This window comes from Cyclopterus lumpus, chromosome 5 (genome assembly GCF_009769545.1).
Source record: "Cyclopterus lumpus isolate fCycLum1 chromosome 5, fCycLum1.pri, whole genome shotgun sequence".
Taxonomy (NCBI): Eukaryota; Metazoa; Chordata; class Actinopteri; order Perciformes; family Cyclopteridae; genus Cyclopterus; species Cyclopterus lumpus.
This window is the reverse complement of record NC_046970.1, coordinates 22,513,422-22,530,365: the sequence shown is the minus strand read 5'-3', so window position 1 is coordinate 22,530,365 and position 16,944 is coordinate 22,513,422. Positions and strand designations below refer to the sequence as shown.

The 16,944-nt window shown below is 42.7% G+C and overlaps 1 protein-coding gene across 1 annotated transcript; it reads right to left on the bottom strand.

Moving 5' to 3' along the window:
- Positions 1-413: 413 nt before the first annotated feature.
- Positions 414-15,090, bottom strand: alpl (alkaline phosphatase, biomineralization associated). The gene is made up of 12 exons (XM_034532780.1): positions 14,925-15,090; positions 11,561-11,735; positions 10,715-10,834; positions 9,308-9,423; positions 7,699-7,873; positions 6,262-6,437; positions 5,644-5,784; positions 5,441-5,510; positions 5,162-5,296; positions 2,278-2,469; positions 2,042-2,161; positions 414-1,375 (listed from the first exon to the last, which is right to left on the bottom strand). Exons 2-12 carry the CDS (start codon positions 11,631-11,633, stop codon positions 1,110-1,112), a joined length of 1,584 nt encoding a protein of 527 aa, XP_034388671.1. The 5' UTR covers positions 11,634-11,735; positions 14,925-15,090; the 3' UTR covers positions 414-1,109.
- Positions 15,091-16,944: the final 1,854 nt, after the last annotated feature.

Sequence of the window (16,944 nt, the reverse complement as noted above, 5' to 3'; positions counted from 1 at the left end):
ATTTTTGTTCCATTTTTCTCCGTAAAAGAAATAGTGAAAAAAAGATTTAAAACCCTCTTGCCTCTTCCCTTCCCAACGTTATCAGCCATGGCCAATGCGGAGAATTTAAATTGGCGCGTTCTGCACACACGCATTCAGACTTTGGAGCAGTTCAAAAACAGTCCAGTTCTGTATTTTAGGCCGGTTGGTTTGCACACCTGATGCAAACCGTAACCCGAGTACACACGAACCGATACAGACTGACGAACCGTACCCGGTACCGTGTTCACACTCGAAGTAACTGGACTTTAGGGTCATAGTCCTGGGTCCCTTGCAAGCCTCCTAAGCACCATTTTAAAATATAAAATCTCATATGAAGAATGTTTGGGAGACGTTTGAAACCATTAATGTTGAAACTAAACAGACAAAAGGTGGTCAGAACACGTTTATTTTATTGGTTAAGAGGTTTTACAACTTCTGTTATTGGAAACAACAACGGTAGGTGGGCTTCTTCTGTGTATGCACAAGGTGTATGACAAGAAATATATTCCTTTTACTCTTTTTTTTTTTTTTTCCCCAATTATACCTTCAGTTCCCTCTGGTTCAGGCACGAATTTTGTCCATCGAAATGTGCCCTTCTGAACGCACTATAATTACATGAGAGATCTTTTGCAAGCTTATGAGGTAGATTATGTTGCACATTTAAAATATGAAACATATTCAAACAATTTGCAAATTCAATCTAACCTAAAGGGTTTACATTTTACAAGGAGACGCAGTGGGTCCTGAAACCCTGAACAAAAAACTAACTATTCGATAGACAAATCACGACTGAGTTCTCCGATTCTGTGGCGATCTCTGCAACACCACGTTTCATTTCAGTGTATCAAGGGGGATCAATTATTCTGTAACATTTTACACATTTGCCTAAACTGCCCTAAAAAGGTGATATCCCTATGCTTTACTCAATTCATTTTCATTAAAAAAAAAATCAGAAACAGTGGTCCTATGATCAAAAAAAAAGCGTAGAGTAAAATTAGAAGAATAAAAAACAAAACTAATTGAAATCTTAAAAACGTATAAGTGTTTAAAACGGGGTTATTAACAGGTTGAGGACTACCAGAGGGAGGTCAGCACAGAATTCGGGTGACTGTGAGAAGGGTTGCCATGCTGGAGAGGACGGGGCGTAAGACGGCAGACCCGCTGCTTGTGAAACAGTGTTCCCTGTTCTGGCCGATGCAGGCTGCATACGCCATCACGTGGGGGATGTAGTTCTGCTCGTGGACCCCATGCAGCAGGTGAGCCAGGGGACCTTTAGCAAACACAGCCACATCTTCTCCTCCGTGAGTCTCCATGCTCAGAGGTACGGCTGCCTGGGCCTGGTAGTTGCTGTCCTCTGAGAGGCCGGGGCAAAGAGGACAACGGTTATTGTTTTTTTAATTCCTGGAGCATGGTATAGGAAAAAGTAAATGTAAAGTTTTTCCACGATTTTACCCGATCTACAGGCGGTAACTAGCCAAGCAATGCACAAGGACCAAAGCACGGAAGGAGAAGAAGAAACCGACAGTAAACGAGGATGTAAAGGTTAAGGGACAAAAAAAAAAAAAGTTTGCTTTTCAAACGTCTCATGGGAAAGGAAATGCATTCATCACATCACAACTCCAGAAAACATTTTTGATTCATAAGAAAACTCCCCGGGACACCTTGTAGTTTTAGTTATATAGCATTAATCTGGGATTACCTAGTAATTTGTGTTACGAGTTATTATTTATATATATACACAAGTCATTATTTACGAGTCATTATTTATATATATATATATATATATATATATATATATAAATAATTACTCGTATATATCTAATAGAAAAGAGAATATATATATATATATAATAGAAAATAAAAAAATTAAAAAAAAAAAAAAAAAAAAAAAAATATATATATATATATATGTATAATAGAAAAGAAAAGAAAATTATTAATATTTTATTTTTTAGTTATTTTTCTTGAAAGTCAAGGAAGTTTAGTTAGTGTAATTCTGTCCTCATTGATTTTTACTCACGGTAGTCGACGGTGGAGACGTTCTCCCTCCCGCCGTTAACCAGTTTGTAACCTGGTCCGTTCCCGTAAATGATGGAGGTGAAGGGCTTCTGGTCAACGTCACTCATCATTGGGGCCAGACCTGTGGGCGCATTGAGCCATCACGACAGTGCCGGAACCCGAACAGGTAATTTACGGGCACTAAACATGCGGAACGACAACGATACACACAGAGCTGGATGCGTCATCATTACGTACCAAATATTGTGTTTCCTCTGACCGTGTAGCCCCCGAAGTTGAACACGTGAGAATGATCAGCGGTGACTATTGTCATTGTGTCGTGGATGCTGGTCATGAGGCTTGCCTGACCGATGGCTCTGTCCATTTCCACAGTTTCATGAAGAGCCTGCTTGGCCTTGCCCTCGTGGTGTCCGTGATCAATACGTCCTCCTGTTAAAGACACAGTGTATTAGTGTATTAGCATTAATAATTGTTCATGTATCTCTTGTTATGTTGGTTTTGGATTTCAGGATTTTCAAGTATGTGGCTGCAGTGTAATTCATTATTCTACCTCACCTCCCCCTCAACACAGGTGAGGGAGGTGAACAGTCCTACAGCTCCATATTGCGTAATGACATTTAAATCCTTTGTTTTTAGAACTACTGGCCACATATTCGGTTTGAATAGTATTGTTAAAATGTCCCATTACCCCTCCTCTTTCACTGCGGCTATTCTTTCAACAAAGCAGTTTTTCATGACATGGCGTGCAACCACTGTCTGAAGCCGTTTGATCCCCCGGAAAGTCTTTCTCGAAGGCATTACCGGAGCTGGTTGTCCAAGTGTGAAGAATTTTTAAAAAAAGACTTGAGAGGGAAGTTCAAACTGCGCTTAATGTCTTCCCTCCATAAAGCCTGATGCAATGCCGCGTGCACAGGGCATGCTTGTAAGATTGTCGGTTTTGTAATGGCTCCGCTATTCTGCCGTCAGAAAGGTGTGCGGGCCTTCTTTCGCCTTCTTTCGGACGGTATTCAACGATCCGGCAAGCGCTCTGTCGGAACCCTTTTTTTTCTGGCTCAGTCTGACCGAACAATCGCTGTCATAGTTTGCAGGTGTTTGTATGCTTCGTGCACATAGTTAGCAACACCACAACATTCCTGTGCCTTCTGCATCTCGTTTTGTTCTGATTAAACATTCACAGATCTCTCAGTACTTGTTTTCAATGATAATAATTACGAGAACAGACCAATACAGGCCTTTCGTGAGAAAGGCTCCTCCATATGCCGCCCCAGATTATTTAAAGCCGCAAACTATGACATTTCTCCGTTTTCAGAGCTTTATATATCCTGCCTTTGAGTCCTTGTCTGCTTTGTCTTTGATATGTTATGGCTTTTATAATTATATTTTAACTGATGCAAAATGTGTTTCCTTCAAGGGATAATTAAGTAAAGTGAAGTTGGCAGCAAAGTAAAAGACTTGGGAAATAGCTGCTGTTAAAACTAACTGTAATCTTCTGGCTGAAGGACGACGGGCCAGGCTGCTGAAGCTGCCTTCTTCTTGACTTTTTCACAGACAATATTAACGGTGAATTATGCCTATTTAAATAGAGAAACAAATGGATCAAGCTGTTGTAAACATGCTCCTTGTAAAAGTAATTTCAAGGTTTGTAGCGTAAATTTGAACCATCCATCCATTTTGGGACCGGATCACAGGGGCAGCAGCAGGCCTTCCAGGCTTTGCAGATGTCCCTCTCCACAGCAATGTTTTACAGCTCTTCCTGGTTGGACTCCAAAGTGTGACCAGGTAAGGCAAGATAACTGTCCCTGGACCGCTTATCAGTTGAATGTGCCCATAAAACCTCTAAAGAGAGGCGTCCATGAGTGCATCCGGATCAGATGCCACCTCAGCTGACGCAAAGTAACAATAGCTCCTCACCTTATCTTTAAGACTGAGCCCAGCCACCACACAAAGGTAGCTTAATTCCACCTGTCCGTGCCCCGCTCCATTTTACCCTCACAAGACAATTTAACTTCCTTAGTCGCGTCACTCCTCAACGTTGGGAGCGATTCACCGTTTTCTAGAACCATGGCCTCAGAGGTACCGATTCACATCCCAACCGCAAACTGCCCCACTGTGCGCTGAAGGTCACCACCGCCCGATGGAGCAAACAGAACCACATCCTCTGCAAAGAGCTGAAACGCAAGTCTGAGGTCCCCAAACTGGACACTCACCTCCCCTGTGCCTTGAGATCCTGTCCATGAAGATCCCAAACAGAATCGATGACGAGGGACAACACAGGATGGCTTGTAGCAACGATCTTGGTACCCCATATTCTCCCAGGACCCCCTAAAAGACTCACCGGGGAACATGGTCGTAAAGGTTCTCCAAGTCCACAAAACACATGTAGACTGAATGGGCAAACCACTCCCACACCTCCTGCATTGCTCCCACTGGATCTGAAAAACTTGGAGGCTGAGCAGTGTGATACCCAAATAATTAGGACCTCCGGGTCCTCCTATTTAAAAATAGGAACCACCACCCCACGTCTGCCACTCCACAGGCACTGTCCCCGACCTCCTGCCAAGACTTCCCAACAACGTCCACAACGTTAAGCCTCTCAGAACGAAATCTCATCCGGGTGAGTGAACCAATGGCAGACGAACCCTTTTTCTTAGGGCTTCACGATGTCTCTTAAAACTGCTTTTCCTTGTTTCTCTTTTTTCCTGCTCCACAGCGTTGCTGGCAAACCACAAACTAAATCATGTTTTCCACTTTGATGTAAGTCAGCAGATGTCATTGATCAAATGAGTTTATTTTTGTGGAATAAAAATTAAATGGAAAAAAAAACCCACCTCTAAACGCCTCTAAAGATCCCTAATACGTTCAACACTTGAGCTTGAGCTCCTCCCGTTCATCAAAGTTTCAGAAAGAAAGCAAGCAAGTGTCTTTCCCAACGAGTTTGACTATTTCCTAAATAATCCTAACAATAATGTTGGGTTGCAGCTGTATGAGAAGGCCTCCTTGTCTCAAGGAATATTCACTCTAGAAATCGGCAATGTCTCCAACAGAAACTAAGACTTGATTAAGTCAGGAGACGATCTTTGTGAAACAAAAGACGACCTTCCAATTTCAAAGCCAAACTTACCTTCGACAAGCAGGTAAAATCCTTTTGGGTTCTTCCTCAGGATCTTGATGGCAACCTCAACCATCTCCGTCAGCGAGGGATCCGTCTCCGTGTTCCTCTCCAAGTTGTACGGCAAATCCGCAGGTTCAAAGAGACCTGGGATAACAGGAGGGACGGTTCAAAGAGGAAAATAGGGTATTAAAACGCAGAGAAATCAGCCTGCGGCAAATGCATACACGTATTGGCTCTTCATTTACACTTCAATGAGAGTTTCATAATTACTGAGACTGGAAAACTCACCCAATAAGTAATCTACGCTGGTGGGGTTCAGTGATAAGAGCTGCTTCTTGTTCCATACATAATGACCTCTCTGCGCAAAGACACACAAATGTACAGCACAGCAACAATGTGAGAGCGCTGCAGTCACTTTGCTCCTCTGCTCCCTCTTTTATCTTACCAATTACATTTCCATATTTAGAAGTTCAAAGAGGGGAGAAATTTACTTTATTCCTCATTTTGTCAATCCACTCCTGCACCAGGTTTCTTCCGTCTTTTCGTGTGCCACTGTGCTTTGCAACGCCGGGGTACTCTACGTCCGACGTGTTTTTGGGGAACATGTACTTCCTCCCCCCGCCCATAACCACCTGGAAAATCGCAAGAACAGAATAAGAAGTTGCAATCTTTTTTTAATTGATTTTTTTTATCAGCTGTAGGTAGCTAATTAAGCTACTTGAAAACAAGGTTTCTAGCTAAAAGTTGAAGGTTTCAAGCGAAAGGGGTCTTAAATATGCACTTTAGCTAAATCTAAAAGTCAGTTAGAGTATTTTAAGTATAATAAGTAAAAATGCTTGTTTACAATGATTAGTACTTCATTTTTTAACATTTTCAAACAATATGTTTCAATAATTATTTTTTAGAGATACGGCTTTCAGGATTAACATATAATTAACTCTACATTTTCCTTTTGATCTGTTATGTTTGACTCCAGAAACTATTTACACTATTTGATTAGTCCAATGTTGGGATTCTCTCAGGCGACCAAAACAGGGTTCGGAGGGTTTTTCTCGTGACACGTGAATATAAGCCGTGCGTTAGAAAACGAATGAATACTTTTGACTCACATCAATGTTGGGAATGTTTTCAAAGAGTTGCCTGGCGATGTCCTTGCAGCCGTCCTTCAGGGCGTCAGCGGGCATCTCGTTGTCGGAGTACCAGTCTCTGTCCACGCTGTGGGCGTAAGAAGCACTGGGAGTCGCGTGGTTGACTCGGGTCGTCGTGACGATGCCCACCGACTTGCCTGAAGTGGATGCACACACACACACACACGGCTGTCTGAATAAGGGCTCCTTTTTATTTATCAAAGAGCATTTTCAGAGCTAGATTAATCCCCTTGTTGTGCTTTCTTGAGCAGTGTGTCCTGGCTGAGCTGCAGGGGAAGGAAGAGTAACACAAAACAAATGGAATTATGTTCTAAAATTACTGTATCTTTGCAAAATACTAATTTGAGTGCTGAAGCTTCATGTGTGCTTTGGTTGAAACTGGAATGCTTTGTCGCATTGGAACAAGGAGTGTTGATTTAGTCCCCCCCCCCCTCTCTTAAAAAAAAAAAAGGGATCGCTCCACAGCTCGGCATAGCAACCAATAACTATTTTATTGGACTTATGGGCATGTGAATATTGTATTACAATAGTTTAAACCTATCTTGTGAAAGCAATTGTAAATCGCATGAAAAAAAACACATCTCATAAAGTTCAATTCAAGAGCACTAGATTGAAGAAAAAAAAGAAAGTATATCACCAAATACCAACAGAAAATATGTATTTCACATTGCAATTTTATTTTATCACAATTTTGGTTTTGCTCATAGTCTGAATATTCAATTTTTAACAGTAATATCCACAAATTATCAATGAACCTGTACTTATTAGCATAAAAACAAGACCAGCAGAGGAAAATCCTGATGGAAATCTCAGGAGGTCAACGGCAGCCTGCCGTGTGTCCACGAGGAATAATTTGATTTTTTTTAAATTATCTGTGACCCCCTCACCCACTTCTAACTTATTCCAACCTAGTCCTTTCCTAGTAGTAGTGTGTTTTTGTCTTCTGCTGCATTATACGACAAACAGATTGCATAATTTATCTTTGGGACGGCTTTCATCAAGGATGCGAACACATCAGGAAAGTAAAAAATAAAAATGTATAAATAAAACACGGACGAAAATTCATAGCAAGGGGTGGCCAGAAGTATGAGGGTCAAAAAAAATGTATCTCTTGTAATTTTAAATGAGAATGCATCAATAAATAATTTAGGTTAAGTTGATATCAGCTCTGAGGATAACTTTGGTTTAAAGGGAAATGAGCAGAGTGGAAAAAACATGTATTAAGAGCATCACTTTCAAGTCGCTCCAGTGAGTATTCACACTTTCCAATTAACGCCGCATTCAACTGCAACCACAATTAAGGATTTTTCCTCGGAACATGAAAACGTATGACGATTGATAACAAAACACCTGAAAAGTAAACAATTTGGCAAACATTGAATTTTAATCTCCCTCTACCTGCTTCCTTAGCCCATTTGAGGATGGACGTGACCTCATTGCCCTCCGTGGTGTTACATTGGGATCGGACCGCGGCCGCGCTCACGCCCACCGTGCCCTCGTTGGCCTTGACCCCGCAGAGGTAAGCTGTGGCGGTGCCGGCGCTGTCTGGCACCTGCGCGTTAGTGTTGTACGTCTGCAGAGCAATCCAGATAAAAGATCAAAATCAACAATGTGTTTCTATGGAGAAGCAATGTTTGTGTCATACTCAGTATAAAGAGTGTGTCATGATGGGAAGTCTTTGTTTACTTGACTTTCGGGGCGTTTTTTTTAAGGCTCGTCGGCTCATGCACACAATCGGGCGCCTCCAAATTTACAAAAAACTTTGTTATTTTTTAATAGTACAACTCAATTTTGCAGCTGTGTGTAAATTGTGTTAAGTTCTCTCCCAGTTGACTATCAGGAGGAACAGTGTTTTTACGCATAGCAGGTACCCTCATTAATTAGGCCTCTTCACACCTTTCTACACTTTGTTCATACATTCATAGATTATTGCTATTGTGTCCGACTTTTTTTATACTTAAAGCAAATCTCCAAACCCTGTTTTCCTGTGGATTATCCAAATAGATTTGGTTTGCCAATTATTCCTGTTATATTATTATTACAAGTTCATGTAAGAGGCCAGATTGGTTTCCCCCATCGTATTCACAGAGGAGGCCTTCTTCTTCACGTGTATTTGTAACCTGATGAGAATAACTGGATGCTGCCTCTAATTAAAATGAAATTAGTTTAAAAAATATAAAGAATTATTACCTACTTTTCCGTCGATCGCAGCTCTAATTCTCACCAAATCAGTCAAATCATCTAAAAGTGATACACAACTATCTCCCGAAGAGCAGCGAGGTGATACTTTTCTGAGAAAATATTGAAGAAATAAATTCCTGCTGTTTTCTCGGCGTCACCTCAGCAGCCAAAATATCCGGTGTTTAAAAAAATATAACCCAAGCAGGAAATCTATTTTGATACGTGACCCTCCTTAAACCTCCTGTGTGTGCTGACGCATTACAAACCGCTGACAGTTAAGATGATTTCCAATAGATTATTAACCAAATAGATGTATTATTATTACATTCCTGGAACTTCTCAGTCCATGGAAGAGGTCAGATTGATTTTCCCATAGTAGGCATTTTCCTGCACTTGTTTTTATAACCTGATTTTGCCTTTTTGATCAACTAATTAAAAATTAAAATAGTACCCTTGAGCTGGCATTAGTTGCATGTGTGTGTTTTTTATGGATGTTTGGTCAACGATGGAGGTCTATAAACTATTTTCAGGCTCCGGCTGCAAAGAAAACGCGGATCAGTTAATTGTTTGTTTTTTGGTCTTTTCATGGGAATAAAGAAGGAAAAATAAAGACTACCGCCAGCCTCATAGTTCTGCTTCATTGAAGGCCAGTATTTGAGTTATAAAATAATCAAACTGTTCTCAGATTCCTGGCCGTCTTTTCTACCAGATGTGTAACATAATACACTGAACAACCCTTTTTTTTTACGGTCACAGGCCTCGTCGGGAAGCCATTAATGGCCACGACAACATCAACACATTGTACATATATAATCATAAATCAGACCTTGGCCAATGACACGAAGGGGAACTTGTCCATCTCCAGCTGCGTCTCCTCTCCACTCTGTCCGTTCAGCTGACCCTTCAGTATCCGAGCAGCTGTCACCGTGGGAACGCCCATCCCTAAACACCAAAAGCAGGCCCACCTTTAGGATCGCATTAGTTTCCCCTCAGAGCGGAGGAGAGAGAGGGAGGGGGGGGGGGGGGGGGGGGGGTGGCAACAAATGAAAGCTTGTTGCTTTCTTTGACATTCCAGAAACAAGAACAGAGAAAAACACAGCGGATAGTCGTTGGGCCACAGAAAGAAAGGAACATCTGCGGTTAATCCGTAACACGCAGGACGTTTCCTGCAACTGAAGATGGAAACGGGAACATGTGTGCAGCCGGTTTAAAATACTCCCCGGTAAAACCACACCTTTCTTGTATTGTATAAGCTGGAAAAAAAAAACAACTAATCGTGGAACCATTTGCTTCAGGTCTAGTTTGATCACTTAAAAATAAAAGTTGAAGACGCATGATGCCAGACAATGCCTAATATTGTCACGACTGTCACGGGGTGTGTGGGGGGGGGGGGGGGGGGGGGGTTGTGTGGTGAGGCAAAAAGCTCAGGCGCTGGGGGAAACGGGGCAGGAGTCCAGGAAACAAATGAACTCTTTACTGAGAAGAAAAACAAAAAACACACGAGGAACTGGAAGGCAAAGTGACACACAGGATTTACACAGGGAATCTACAGGAACTAACGACAGGACTAAACAACAACTGGTAGGGGACAAGGGAAAGAATGGGAGTATATATAAGGGTGTAGGGCATGAGTAATGACGGAGGCAGAGGAGTGGCTGAGGGCCGGTGAAGGGAATGAGTAATTAACAGACTCTGAGCTAACGCGGTGTTACAAAAAGTTTCCAGTTAGACAGACTTTTTTCTTTTTGTAACTTCTGTTACTTTGTAACTACTCCACTAGGACATGACATGCAGCAAGTGTGCAAGAATGTCACGTCGTGGCTGTAGTCAGAGAGAGAGAGAGAGAGAGAGAGAGAGAGAGACCAGATGGAGGATAAAAAGTTTTTGTGTGACCCATGAGCGGGTCCGGCACAGACAGAAGCCCAGTGATCTGGTGGCAGCACAGTTGTTTTGTTTGCTGCTATTCATTCACCCTGCGTGATTTAAAAAAAAAAAAAAAATACTCATTCATTTGCTGATGGATAACTCGATCCTCTGTGACATCATTTCAGCTTCAATAAAACTGTCTGCACGGCTCTGTAATTAATCGTATCCATTATAAAAAAAATGGTGCCTTTTTTCTAATGGGCTTCACTGCACTAACCTTTCACACCTTTTAAGTGGATTTACACCGCATTTGGAGAAACTTTACAATGCCAGTAATAAGAAAAAAAAAAAGGGTTTTGTGGCTCACCATCTCCGAGGAAGAGGATGAGATTCTTCGCAGTGTTTCTGTTGAGAGTTTCCAGCGTCAGAGCGTTCTTCAGGGTCCGCTGGGCCCACGTGTTCCAAAACTTGGGTTCCTTCTCTTGTTCTGCGAGTGGAAAGAACACGACACTGGTCGGCGAATGTAAAAATTGAGGGCTTCGAGAGAACCGACAATGTAGATCATACAAACGGTCATGAACCGTTTCCAGAACTGGAAACGACAGCCTCCTCAGGGGCGGAATAAATGATCTCAGAGAGAGACCCACTGGATAGAGTATCTTAGTCCCTCCATTGTTGTTGATGTTATTGTAGTAGGGGGATATTTTGCCTAAAAGAAGCCCCAAAACGTTCCTTTGTTCTATAGTATCTTCTTCATGTGTCATGTTTTATGGGACTAACGGTCCAAAACCCACAAAATACTATAATGTATGACCAAAAAAAAATGTTTTTTTTCTTTAAAATGACCGAAACGATATTTTGACTATCAACTTTGACTAATCGACTCATTGAATAATCATCGCAGCTCTAATTCTCACCAAATCAGTCAAATCATCTAAAAAGTGACAAACAATTTCACATATTCTCACACAGTTCATAAATGCACAACTATCTCCCGAAGAGCATCAGGGTGATCCTTTTCTGAGAGAAATCGATTCAAACAATAAATTCCTGTTATTTTCTTACAACAGCAGCACTAAAAAAAAGAAAAAGGAAGTTCACGTATCAAAATCCTTGTTGAGAGGATCCAAAAACGAGTCTCTGAAACCCCTGAACATCTCCCCACAGCAGACGTTTATCTAGTTGTCGCCGACTAACAGCGGTAGTAACTTACCAGGGAATTGCGGCTTCCCGAAACTCCCCGAAATCAGACAGGAGCAAACGATGAGCAGGGCCGTCGCCTTCATGGCGTCGTCGTCCCGGTGCGGCTGACGCGCGTCACTCCAGACGGCCTGAAAACGTGTCACTTTGAGAACCTTCGAGGACGGCGGTCTGCAGTCGCCCCACAGCTGGAGAGAGAACAAGAACACACACACACACACACACACACACACACACACACACACACCGGTGATTACGTCTGAGTCATCTTGTGGCACGCTGAAAACGACGTACCGGTTTAATGTGTATTTACTCAAATGATGAGCACATTTTCACGGAGGGAAACACAACTGGCAACTCCACTGGCGCTTTAGTTGTGGGAACGTGACGGACATTGAAGTCGTGGGGTCACTGACCTCCTCTCTCTCGCGCACAGGCTTTCTATGTAGACGGCAATTTAAGGCGGGGGGGGGGGGGGGGGGGGGGGGGGCGGGGGGGATGCCGGCGGTCGGCCTGTTTTCATGTCACCGTGTCGGTGGAGGATGTTTGTGCGTGTGCTGTAAACGTCTCAGGTCCATCAGGCTTTGCAGCAGGAGCACAAGGAGGGCTTGGTAAAGTTAAGCCGGGGGGGGGGGGGGGGGGGGGGGCCTCGCTGCGAACGTAAGTCGTCACAACAGGGGGAGGCCCTGATGGGTTCTGGCCAGCCAGCCTTTCATTTGTAATTATTCACACACGCGTCCTTTTTTTTTTCCTGGCGCTCATATAGCCAAGGTCACTTTAATGGGATTGAGCTCCATCGCACTGAGAGGTTTAAGGGGCCATAACAAAGCCGATTAACAGCGGGTGATTGACTGGACGCGTCCAACAGTAAAGTACGGAGAGAAACTCAAGATGCTTTCATCGCAACAAATTCCGAAATAATTATTATTTGTATTGATAAAGATGGGTGCACACATCTAAATCGCCCTATTTCACTAACTGTGTGTCCCACCAAGCATCGACTACCACTCACTGCGTGTACTATAACAAGCTGAAAAATAATAGAAATTCCAAAACTTGGAGCGATGCCCTGGTCCACACATCCCGATGGCTAATTAAAAGCCGGCAGGTTCGCCCGGGGGCCAGCGAGCCGGTCAACCTGCAGCAGAAGAAGCAAACCAGTGCCAACACGGCCAGCAGCAGAACACCAGACAGGCCGGTGGATGAAATCCCACTTCGGCCGTGGTGTCACCGGGTGCACTTGGCTGCTCCAGTGTCTCAAAACCAGGTGAAATCCCCCCCCCCTCCCCCCAAATAAGTTAATTGGTCGATCTCCTTCCCGAGCTGCCTGTTGAAGCCCCGAGGCAACTTGGATGTGTCACTTTCCGCAGGGCAGCGAGGATTCGGCTGCTAGTTACACTCCGGTGTGGAGGGCCGGCCTCCATAAAATATTCTGTCAAAAAAGTCCACATTCATCAGGGCTGCTCCTGCTCCTCAGACAGGCGAGATGGTGTCATCTTCTGAGTCTCGTTGTTGCCAGTTTCTGCCTCGTCCAGCCTATGGGGGGGGGGGGGGGGGGGGGGGGGGGGGTCTTACCAATTTCCTGTTTGACTGTAAATATTTAGACAGAAATAAAAACATACTTTTTTTAATTTTTGTATCACTTTGCCAGAAACTTCCTGGGTTGTGTCAGTTTAAAGGAGTGCCTGTCAAAACGTGACCTATACAGGCCCATAGAGATCACCCCCGCAGCCCCCGCACTGGGGCCTCGCAGGGACAGGGGGCCTCGCGTGGCAATTTTTTTTTTTTTTTTTTTTAATCCAACACTAGCCAGCGGACTCGGCCGTATTGCGGCTAAGTATCGACTGACTCGGCTGTGTGTTCCGGCTCGACGCGGCCAAATGTGAGCCACCTTTGGCACATTTCACCGTTGCCATGTCTGGCCCAGGTGTAGCTGTTACGGACATGGGCAGATTCTGTCTGAGACATGGCAACCGGTTTATCGGCAGCCATCATCGACTCTGGCCGATGATGGCATTTCTCCCACATTTCTTCAAAAACGCGCCAGGCGCACCAAGAGGCATTTCGATGAGTTATGCGAGGATGAGAGGCTGCTGGATCCCGATGATCACTTTAAAGTGTCAGTGTTTTACCAGACTGTAGACATAGCCATTACACAGGTCACCCGTAGGTTCAGTGGAATGCAAGAGGTGGCAAGGAGGTCTGGGTTCCTATGCCCACGAGAACTCCTGTCAAAGTCAGACAATGATATGTACCAGTCAGCGAGTGCCCTTGCTGAGCAATACTCGACTTATCTGCGGACTTCCCAGACCAGGTGCTTGCCTTAAGACAGCCGTTAGAGTTCGCCATCAGGGAAATAAAAAATGTGCGCAGTTTAGATGTAAAGAGCGTGGTTAAAGACTTTGCACACAGATTTGCTAAAAGACGCGCACAAGTGTATTCAAATGCAAACCTGTAGAAAGTAGCCTACCGGTGTATCGACTATATGTAGGCATATCTGTTATGTTGTTGTAACATATGTTCTGTTTGAGCTGTTTGATAGGCCCTAGTTTGTTGGAATACATTTGTTCTCTGTTTGAGCTGTTTTTTCTGATTGAATAAATTTCCCTCAAAAGAAAAGCTTGGGTCCTGTTCGTTTATCTTTGGATAATGACCGCCGGACAATACATTATCCCTTACATATGGGGGGGGGGGGGGGGGGGGGGGGGGGGGCTCTCAGGGTTATTCTGCAGGGGGGCCTTATGTGTTTCCGTTACGGCACTGGACAACAAAATGAGATAAAAGGGACAAATATGACAAACAGGAGACAGTGGCACGTGCAGGGAAACCCAACTCTATTGCAAACACTTCTATAATCTCCCAAATGTCTAAAGCACGTTCATGTTGCTATTACAAATGACACCGTGAAGTCCTTTCGGCTGCGACTTGAATGAATAAATGAAAACGTGAATTTGAAACTGGGCTCCTAAAACCCATCAAGGACCTCATCCTGGTGGAGAAAAAAAAAATCTGTATAAAAACCCGAGCCGGTCTCGGTGAAACAAAACCACCCCCCGACCCCCCCCCCCCCCCCCCCCCCCCCCCCCCCCCCCCCCCCCCCCCCCCCCCCCCCCCCCCCCCCCCAAAAACAACCTATCTTTCCAATGCTAGACCGGATTGCTGGACATCGGAACAAGCAGCTTTATTCAGAGCAGATGCTGAGAGAAAAGATGCAAAACCCCAAAACCCTGTAAAAAAAAAACCTTCTGCTGACGCTCAGCGCGTTTCTCCCAAATGTTACATGTGTAAAACCGACGCAAAAAACAAACAAACATATATATATAAATATATACATGTATATTTTTTTTTAAAGAAAGTTGTATTGTTGTTTTACTTACAGCAAGTGGCGTGTTTTTGTTTCTTTCTCCCGGGACAGAAAGCTTACATCCAAATGCGCGTGCAGTTCATTCGGTCTTTCCACTTGAAATGTGCGCCGTCGCTGCGTTCAGTCCTTTTTTATAAGGCCACAGTTGTTCGACTCTGGGGGTCTGAGAATAGCGGTCTGTATCCCACGAGGGAGGGTGGGGTGGGGGGAGGGGTGTGGGGTGTGGGGGGGCTGGGGGGACACCTTAGAAATAACGATGCCATGCTGCCGCTGCTGCTGCGGGAGGAGGAGAGATAGAGCGAGAGCTCCGCCTGTCTGACGACCGATGCGTTGCTTCCAGAGAACCGTCAGTATCCTCCATCAGAAGTACAAGTTAAATATGAAGGCTTTATATATTTATATATTTATATATTTATATATATTATATACCGGTACTACTACTATCAATACAATCACTATAGTGCGTTGAATATATATGTAAGTATATGTGTGTATATATATATGCATATATATGCATATATTTACACACACATATATGTATATTTACACACACATGTATATATATATATGCATATGTATACATACATGTGTATTTATATACATATATGCATTGCACATATACCAATGCATGTATATGTATATTGAACATATATATACACACACATATATATGTGTATATATGCATATATACACATATATATATGCATATGTATACATACATGTGTATTTATATACATATATGCATTGCACATATACCAATTCATGTATATGTACATTGAACATATATATGTATATATGTATCCATGTGTATATATATATATATATATATATATATATATATATATATATATATATATACGTATATGTTCAATGCACTATATTGCTTGTATTGGTAGTAGTAGTTAATAGTAAACATTCTTAGTTATTTTGCACCACTTCTAACTAACAAAGCAATAAAAACAAACGGGCATAATTAATAATTTATAGCCTCCGAATATATGAACAGTGGTCGTTTATTTTAGTAGACCTAATATAGTTGCATGGTAACAATTATAATAATTTGTATTCATTAAATCCTATTAAACATAGGATATAGGCTTTAAATCATTAATTATTATAGGCTCCCTGCGGTTTCCTGTGGCCTTCTGTGGATGTCACTGTGGCAGCAGAAACAATAATAATATATGATGACACATCTCCAACCCTACTTCCTTTATTTGATTATTTGTCCCCCTTCTAACTCGATAACTGTCAAATTAGCATAGAATTCTCCCACTAAGCCAAAGGGGTCTTAGCATAACATCAGCTTGTCATGGAATATTTTACCCACATTAGTCTCACCCTCTTAAGATCCAACAGGACCAAACTCCTTCTATGTTCTGTCAGAGTTTGTGGGGAAAAAAAATCTATATTTATGTAAGTATATGTAAGTATAACTACAAATACAATGCAGCACATGAAATAAACCAGCACAAGTACACTCACACAAACACAGACAACAGCTCTCCAAGGCCAATCCACTCCCACACACACTCCCCTAAAAGCCCAAACACATACAGTAAATGTACACCTATACCCATAAGCTATTCATCCATTACATGCAGCTCCACATTATATGCAATGAATCCACTTAAAGACAGAATATAACCCATTGAATAAGTATCAGTGCCCCATTGTGGTAGTTAAATAAACATTACTCCGATAAACCCCCCCATTTTTGACCCACTTTGACAGTCAGCAAGCCAGGTCAGTTACTTTATTAATATGTTCTTTATTGTTCTCGCAGAGTGAGTGGGACTGGGCTTTAATGTGATTTATAGGTTTGCTGTGTATATCTATCAAGAGGGCAATAAAAATTGATCAACCAATTGTGCCTAAAAAACTCGAGTTTGGTGTTTAAAACAAACAAAAACAAAACAAAAACATATTTGAGTGATTTTTCACACTTTAACCATAAGATTTCCTGAGAGATTAGTCATCTGCAGTGTGGCTTTTCTATTTATTATTATTATTATTATTATTATTATTATTTT